Below are 9,272 nucleotides of genomic sequence, written 5' to 3' on the forward strand. Positions count from 1 at the left end.
CCTGTTGGAATTAAACAAATCAACAAGAAAAACAGGAAATTGTTCTTGCTACAGGGGCAAGAGGGCTGGTCAACCAGGCCATGGTGGCGGTCAACGGGAGGGGCCCATCGGTCAGTTTCAGGAGGAAAAAGAATGGTTTTTTTTTGAGAAAAGGAAAAAAGAATGGCTAAAAGCAATTATTTCGGGCCGTGGGCCGGATTGGATCTTAGGTAGAACGCAGTGGCCCAAGCTCGCGCCGCCGGCGGCTCCCCTTCTCTGCTCCCCCCTTTGGCAAAATTGTGAGCAACGGTCAGACGAAATCATCCGTCAGATTGGTTCCGGAGAAACCCCTCCCCACCGGCGGATCCAAAAAGGGTGCGGCGAAAAGCTCGAGGCCGTCGTCCCCATGTCGCGCGCCGGGCAGAATAGCGGCGCCGGCGACGGCGAGGACGGCGAGCGCGAGCACCGCGGTTCGATTCTGGGGCGGATTCGTCGCCGGGTCTTCCGAGGGGCGGGCGGGCGGGTTCCTGTCCAGGATGGAGGGGAGGGCGGGCAGGTTCCCGTCCGAGATGGAGGGGATGGTGCGCGGCTTCGTCGTCGGGACGTCCAGGCCCGAGATGGACGGGAGGGAGGGTTCCCCGGCTGTTTTAGCTTCTTCGGCGGCATCAGGCACCGCCGGCGGCGAGCCATGGTCGCACCTCGACCCGCAGGTAATTCCGCGAACAAGCCCAGATTCCTTTGCCGACTGCCCCGTTTCCTTTGCCGCATGCTCTAATCTGCGTCAAGAAATATTCAGATGATCCTTCTTCTCGCTGGAGCGCTTCTTCCCCACCCCCTCCCGCGGCCCCTGCCGCCGGTCAAGACCCCGCGGCGGATGAAGCCGTCGCTGCGGGGCTGCCGGGAGATCTGGGATCCTTGATTGCTTCTATGCTACCCTCAGCGTACGACCGAGGAGCACTGGAGGGCGTGTCTAGCTGCTGGCGCGCCGCCGTCAGGGATTGCCCGGTACGGCCACTGCCCCTGATCCTGAGCGCTGATTTGCGTTTGACTGATTGTTTCGGCGAGGGCAACACCACCAGGAGTATGCATCCTAGACTCTCTCAGTCTTCGTCTGATACAGCTACGGCACTCGGCTCTCTGAAGAATTGGGTCATTCTGGGGTTCGAACCAAAATGGAATCCTGCGGGGGATTTGATCGTCAGTCACCGCAAGTGTGTTCTTTTCCAGCCACTCAAAGGCAACTTACGTTATCTTCCTGATCCTTCGGCATCTGTGAAGGATGGTCTGTCAGGAACCTGCAGGATCACACAAGCTGAAGGCATTCTATTGTATAGTCAGCCAGCTACTGAGTCAGGCATGTTTCTGCAGAAGATTGTTCTTAGTGACTCATGCCTGGGGCCAGACTTCAGAGTGGCAGGATTGGCAGCTTCCAGGGGCTCCCATCACCTGGCCTTGTGCACAGCAGGTATGGATGCTTGGTGCGTGTGCACTGCGCCATTCCTCACTCTTGGCTCCGACTTAGAATTCATGCATGACAAGCTCTACATCCTTGGCGGCCATCAGGAGGACTTGTACCAGATTGAGTTTGGGGCAGAAATGGTCTGGTTCCCACATGTATGTGCGGCAAGAAGATGCGTGACGATGCACCTGCCTCAGGACGGCACGCACGAGCAGAGGAATCTTGTCTGGTCGCGCAACGATCTCCTCTTGGTCGTCAGAAGCTTCAACGAGAACTGGGATCAGCTTGTCACTGTCAGCGTTTTCAAGTTGAACGTGCACAACTGGACATGGACACAGGTGCATGCCCTACATGGACAGAGTCTGCTCATCAGCATGTCGAGCAGCGTGGCTATAGATTTTTCAGCCTACCATGAGGTGGAGTACCGCAGGCTTGCCGAGCGCATTTATTTTCTGGATCAGTTCTGCCCCGGGTTCCTGCCAGGGAGAGATGATCACTTCAGCTATCGAGCTCAGTTCTATGATATGCTCGAAGGACAGGTGACGGAGCTTCTGATTGGGGCGCAGCCAGCCTCCCGGCGGCCAGGTTTCCCGATGTGGTTCTCTCCTACGGAATAGGAGAAGACCGGCTCTGTTTCTGCTTTTGCAGCTGCAGCAGTTGACATTCTTTCATCAAGGCTCTGCCTTGGCACTGCTCCTGCAGTTGTAATAACAATTGTCATTCGTTCCTTCCTTGAGTAGTAGTAGTAGTAACAACAATTGTGATTCACATTCTATCATCAAGGCTCTGTTGCCTTGACATTCTTTCGGTAGTAGTGACAACTGTCGTTCTTCCGCTGGTAGTAACAATTGTCATCCATTCCTTCAGTAGTAGTAGTAATAACTATTGTGATTCACATTCTATCATCAAGGCTCTGTTGCCTTGACATTCTTTCGGTACTAGTAACAACTGACATTCTTCCACCTTGTAGTAACAATTGCCATTCTATCAAAAAAAAAATGTCATTCTTTCATGAATGTTTTTGTTGCCTTTGAATTGTTTGCGGTAGTAACCCTTGCGCCTGTGAATTTCAACCAAGAAAGCTACCTGAGTGAGTGAGGTAGGTGTGTGCGTGCGTACGAGGGAGATTAGGCAGCAGTGGTGTGGATCTAGGATTTGGAAACAGAGTGGTTCACATTCATTCATCAAGGCTCCAAAATTGTGGTGTGAACTTTTTACAGAATTGTGATCTTCTTTCAAAACTGATGAACTTTTATCAAAATCTATAATTTTTATAGGAATTCTCCAAAATTGATGAACTTTTCTTAAAACTCGATGATTTTTTTATTTGACTTACTTTTTTCAAAATTGATGAAGTTTAAAAAAAATGGTGAAGGCTTTTTCAAATTCGAAGATTTTTTTCCAAAATCGGCAAAGTTTTTCCAACATTGTTGAACTTTTTCCAAAATTGATGATTTTTTTAATTGAAAATATCGTTTCATAAAAAATGATGAACTTTTCCAAATTTGGTGATTTTTTTATAATCCGTGAACTTGTTTGAATTCAAGGTTTATTTTTTGTTTTTTACGATTTTTTTTCTTAGTTTATTTTTCTGTTTTTCTCAAATGTGAACGTGTACATGGGCCCGCCCATGCATGGGTGCCAGGGAGCTTCCCTGGCGCCGAATAGGAGCTCCCCATGTGCTAGCATTGCTTGGAAAAGGAAAAAATAGTTGTGGCTGTTGGGATCATTCCTTGCCGCTATGAAACAGGCCAACGCCACAAATTAAGCTGAACAAACCAACACGCCCGTCCAACTTATCTGTCCACGGATAGAAACTTAGCATAGTTGGTCTAGTTTTACATATTTTTATGGATTAAAAACCAGCAAATGAACCGGTGAACTAGTGGTCCGACCGGTAAAAACCTGAACTGACGGCATCACCGGTTCGATCACCTGTTTGGTTTTTTAAACTATGCCGGAGTGAGTGATGTAGGTGCGTGTGTATAAGAGTGATCAGGCAAGCGGGCATGTGTTGTGCGTACTGAGAGCAGAGCCCATGCGTACAAGAGTAGATAACACCGGCGAGCCCGACGATGTCGTCGTCTTCTAGAATAGAGCAGAGCAAAGCAGCCAGCCGTAGCGGCCACGGCACCTCTCCCTTGTCGACATGCTACATCAGGGTGGCATGGGCGACGATGAGAGGCGCCTCCCTCCTTGCTCTACTCCGTCTGTGCCTACTGTCGGTGCCTCTGTAGCAGCTTAAGGAGGGGGGTTGTTTCGCTGGAGGCAGCGGTGACCATGGGTCGTAGTGCTTGGCTTCCTATTATAGCTACTAGCAAAAAGGAGCCTATATGTTGCAACCGAAAAAATACCACACTTCCCTAACATAATAACCATGACTGAAAACCCCAATAGGTCCACACCCTTTATTTCGGCACATGGCATCTCATCTGTGTTGCCACTTATCCTCCCTCTCATTCTTACCGATGGTGGCCTCGGTGCTCACACAATCACAATGTGTTTGAATGTTGTCATTTATAAAGCGTCTCTCTCTCTCTCTCGGCGTAAGATCAGATTTTTTTTTTCATGTAAGGTTTTTGTGAGGCTTGCATGGTGTTGCTCAGGTGTTCATTTCCAATTCAGACCGACATCGTTATGAAAGAAAGACGAATCTTGTGCCATTGATTAATATTGCACCTTAAATAACATTTCAAAATGGTTAACAGGTAAATAACACCATATTCAAAATCTGCACTTTTTCTAATCAAATTATATATATAACATGTTAAATTTGGAGTTATAGTTTAAAAGATATGAATATTTAAATAAAACATTTGATATATACTATGGGTTGATTAACCCAAACATCGGGGGTTTCCTGCAAAAATGAAATTCTGGCTTAAAGTTGTCTCACGGGTTGATTACCAGAAATAGTACATGATTTCTTAAAAAATCTGACTTAAAACTAGACTTCAGGTTGATTATCAGAAACATCAGAGGGTTTTCTGCAAAATAGCATTGACAGACCAAGAATACTTATTTCCTTTAGTAGGTATAATAATAGAAATAAAACATTTGATATGTACTATGGGTTGATTAACCAAAACATCAGGGGGTTTCCTGCAAGAATGAAAATCTAACCTACTCTGTTGGGGATATAATTATTTGTGTAAGCCGTCCAGGAGGGGCCGGGTTACGCAAAGATGATTCATCATATGAAGCCCAAGATCAAGCATGAAGATGACGGTTCAATAAAGGGTCTAAAGCCCACAGGCGACTTAAGGCCCGTAGTGGTAAACCGCCGTAATGGCATGACTTGTGCTATAAGGTAGAACTAGAACATGAAGGCGCGCATTGCCGCGCCCGCCTATTTTTAAGAAAAAATGTAGAAATATAGAAGAAAATATATACAGTGAAATTCACAAAAACTTGAGAAGTTGTACCACATTTAAAGTTTGGATGTAAATTGCAATTAAGTCACTTTTTTTTGTTTGGCTGTGAATTAGAGTCAAGTCACATTGTATTCAATGTTTGGCTGTGAATTAGAAGTGGAGACAAATGACATACGAGTACCAACAAGAAGAATGGGGTAAGTTAGAAAGCAATAAAAAAATACACAACGGTGATTGGTGCAACGAATCCATAAATAAAATATATAAAATGATAAAACACTGATTTGTACACTCCACCGAACAATTATATAATCAAGATGACATAGACATTTGTATAGCAAATACGCCAATATGGTTCATGTCGCAACGTACGTTAAGCCAGCTATACTCAACCTTAGACTTCATCCTCGATCTGTAATGCCAAAACAGTTGTGGACATCCTTTCACACGTACAAGAATACAAGCAACATAATCTCTAAGTGGTAGTTCAGACTAAAGAAAATGACAAAAATCAATGGCCCTCTGAATTTAAGCTGGGTTCAATGAGCACTGAACTGCAGCATGTAATTCAAACAAGAGAACATTAAGTACGAACCTACGAACCTAGACGGAGAAAATATAAGAGTGCCATCTAAAATAAATTGGAAGAACACACACACCCATGAGTACTAAAATATACCATGACAACAATAAATCTGATGGCTCTTGGCTCTGATACAATATTGGCACCTACAAAAGAAGAAGAAAAAATTTCACACTACCTTGTTTCATCCCTTAGAGCTGAACCTATGGTCAGCTGAAGATGCTTGGCTATTTTTTGTCATTTAAAAAAAATTTCGCTGATTCAGCAGGAAGCGGGTTAAATTTGAACTGCAACCCCCTCATAGTTTGCTCATGATTTTTTTCAAAAAACATTTTTAGGTACAAAAGTAGCTATTTCATTATAGAAACACCAAAAGTTTTTCAAGATTCAACAACTAGCTAGGAACGGTCATTCCCGCCGTTTTGACCGCATTTTGAAATGGGCATAAAAAATTAAAAAAAACAAAAAAAATGGAAAACCTTCGCATTGTGTCATTACATGTGACCAAGATACCAAAGAAATAATAAGCTTGTAATACGGCAATTCTTTTAAAAAAGTGTTCTCAGAAATGATCAATCTTATGGCCACATTCATGGCATAGTTTGTTCAAATGATCTAACATTGTGCACAAGGGTGCATCTTGGAATTCCAAACAATGTTGCCTAAGGAAGTTTCATTTTCTTTGGATGGAAAATTCATTTTCCATTTTCTGAGTGCCCGAAATGAGTTTTTTTGTGAAGGACCTACCATATATTTGTTGCAAAATTGTACCAAATAAATTTTCTAAAATACTAGGACATATTTAATGCACAATTGACCAAATGGTTGGGTGCAAAAAGTTTTGATCCACCTCTCGTGGAAAAGACAAATTCCCGCCGATTCAGTAGGAAGCGGGTCAAATTTGAACTGCAGCTGCCTCATAGTTTGCTATTTATTTTTTCCAAAAATCATTTCTAGGTACATAAGTATCTATTTGATTAGAGAAACACCAAAAAAATTCCAAGATTCAACCACTAGCTAGGAACGGTCATTCCCGCCGTTTTGACCGCATTTTGAAACGGGCATAAAAAATTCAAAAAAAAATCAAAAAATGGAAAATCTCCGCATTGTGTCACTATATGTGACCAAGTTTCCATAAAAAATAATAAACTTGTAATACGGTAATTATTTTAAAAAAGTGTTCTAAAAAATGAGCTATCATGTGTGAAGATTCATGGCTTTCAAGCCAAATGATCAATCTTATGGCCACATTCATGGCATAGTTTGTTCAAATGACCTTATATCGTGCACAAGGGTGCATATTGGAATGACAAACAATGTTGCCTAAGGAAGTTTTCATTTTCTTTGGACGGAAAGTTCATTTTCCATTTTCCGAGTGCCTGAAATGAGTTTTTTTGTGAAGGACCTACCATATATTTGTTGCAAAATTAGACCTAATCAATTTTATAAAATACTACGCCATATATAATGCACAATTGGCAAAATGGTTGGGTGTAAAAAGTTTTGATCCACCTCTGGTGAAAAAGACAAATTTCCGCCGATTTAGGTGGAAGCGGTCAAATTTGAACTGCAGCTGCCTCATAGTTTGCTCTTTATTTTTTCCAAAAATCATTTCTAGGTACATAAGTATCTATTTAATCATAGAAACACCAAAAAAATTCCAAGATTCAACCACTAGATAGGAACGGTCAAGCCCGCCGTTTTGATCGCATTTTGAAACGAGCATAAAAAATAAAACAAATAAAAAAATTGGTAAACCTTCGCATTGTGTCATTATATGTGATTAAGTTTCCAGGAAAAATAATAACTTATAATACAGTAATTATTTTAAAAAGGTGTTCTCAGAAATGAGCTATCATGCGTGAAGATTCATGGCTTTCAAGCCAAATGATCAATCTTATGGCCACATTCATGGCATAGTTTGTTCAAATGATCTCATACTTTGCACGAGGGTGCATACTGGAATTCCAAACAATGTTGCCTAAGAAAGTTTTCATTTTCTTTGCACGGAAAATACATTTTTCATTTTCCGAGTGCCCAAAAGGAGGTTTTTTTGTGAAGGAACTACCAAATAATGGTTGCAAAATTGGACATAGTCAATTTTATAAAATACTAGGCCATATATAATGCACAATTAACAAAATGGTTGGGTGTCAATTTTTTTGATCCACCTCTGGTGAAAAAGACAAATTGTCGTCGATTCAGTTGGAAGGGGGTCAAATTTGAACTGCAGCTACCTCATAGTTTGCTCTTTATTTTTTTCCAAAAATCATTTCTAGGTAAATAAGTATCTATTTAATCAGAAATACATGGTTTGATGGCGAGACATCGAGGTTTGGACGGTGGCCGAGGGCCCCAACTCTAGAGCGCGTAAGCTCGCATGCCCGCCGCGTGGTCACCGCGTGACCGTGGCGTTGCCATGTGTTCTGGGCGGCCTAATCATGTCTAGTGGGTTGGGCACTCCCCAGGTAGGTGCTAGCAAGAAAATCACAACATAAGATTCTCACGAGGAGACAGATCGATGCTCAAACATGAATAAGCAGCCAAGTGTTTGATTTGCGGTACGGGAAGTGCACATGGCTAATGTGTGTGAGTTTTGGCTGAGGATGATCAGTTACTAAGAAGACAGTCTTCATAAATTTTCACCTCAAAAGGATGAGCCTAGGTGGTACTTGCTTTACAAAGTACCACACTGGACATGAATACGAATGTTGAAGCTCGGCTCAAAATAATGAATGGATTGAGCTGGCATTTGGTGGAGGATGGTTATTTGGGCATAGGAAAGCACTGTAAAAAATGGATACCATTTGGACATGCCAAAGTAGTACTTCCTTCACAAAGTGCTGCTCTGAACATAATAGGAAAATGAATATTTCCGAATTATTTTTAAACTAGGCAAGGAATGTTTTTGACATATTTGATGAAGATATGATCCAAAACATTTATGAGAATTTTTTGGGAAGCTTTGGAATAACAGAAATATAGGTTGCTTCACAACCTAGGGCAAAAACTGCCACCTGGACATGACACATAGGCAAAACTGATGAGATGGTGCCTAGTCATCACAACCCACCACAATCTACAAGGCTATGACCATCTATATTGGTAATTAACAACTAGAAATAAGGCAGCGGACTAGCACTGTTTGCTTTGTGACCATTTTGTGTAAGGAAATTACGACCTTTCTGACCAAAATGGTCGCAATGGTTTAGGGTTTGGAGCCCCCTGAACAGCTTTTGACCAATTGGTCAGAAATGGTCATAGATCTATGACCAATTCTTCCAGGGTCACTGACAGAAGGTCACTAGTTGACATATTTCTTGTAGTGATATAAGGGGACGACCCGCTGGCGACTTAGGGCAAGTAACATCAAATCGAGAGCCAGGCATAGCGTATCTCGCTCCCTGGTCATCGAAACCCTAGCAATACCAACTCAACTAGACGTAGGCTTTACCTTCACAGTAAGGGGCCGAACTAGTACAAACCTCTCTCGTGTCCCTTGTCCCGTTAACCCCTTTAAGCTTCCTAGTTGCAATGGCTCCACGACTAAGTCCTTGCAATAGGACATCTGCCGTGACAAACCACGACAGTTGGTGCCCACCGCGGGGCCAGCGCACTGTGGATTTGAGTTCTTGAAGGGAAACTTCGAAGGGCTCAAGGGATACGCTGTGGGCCGGATGACCAAGAGTTGTCGCGGCAAGATCTACATCGACGACGAAGGCTGGGGCCCCGAAGCCGGCTCAATTGAGTACGGGTACCGGGTCCCCTTCGGCGGAATCCACGTCTTCATCGGCCGGATTGGTGAACCGGGCCCTGAGCCGGACAACTGCACTGACCTCGTCGAGACGGCTCTGCGTGCGAGACCCGCCCGAGCTCA

At 43.5% G+C, this 9,272-nt stretch overlaps 1 protein-coding gene across 1 annotated transcript; it reads left to right on the forward strand.

The window, feature by feature from the left end:
- The first annotated feature begins 535 nt into the window (after positions 1 to 535).
- On the forward strand, positions 536 to 2,368 carry LOC119339463. The gene is made up of 2 exons (XM_037611512.1): positions 536 to 689; positions 776 to 2,368. The coding sequence occupies exons 1-2, from the start codon at positions 668 to 670 to the stop codon at positions 2,053 to 2,055; spliced, it is 1,302 nt and encodes a 433-aa protein (XP_037467409.1). The 5' UTR covers positions 536 to 667; the 3' UTR covers positions 2,056 to 2,368.
- The last annotated feature ends 6,904 nt before the right edge of the window (positions 2,369 to 9,272 follow it).

The sequence above is a fragment of the Triticum dicoccoides genome, chromosome 7B, assembly GCF_002162155.2.
Source record: "Triticum dicoccoides isolate Atlit2015 ecotype Zavitan chromosome 7B, WEW_v2.0, whole genome shotgun sequence".
NCBI lineage: Eukaryota > Viridiplantae > Streptophyta > Magnoliopsida > Poales > Poaceae > Triticum > Triticum dicoccoides.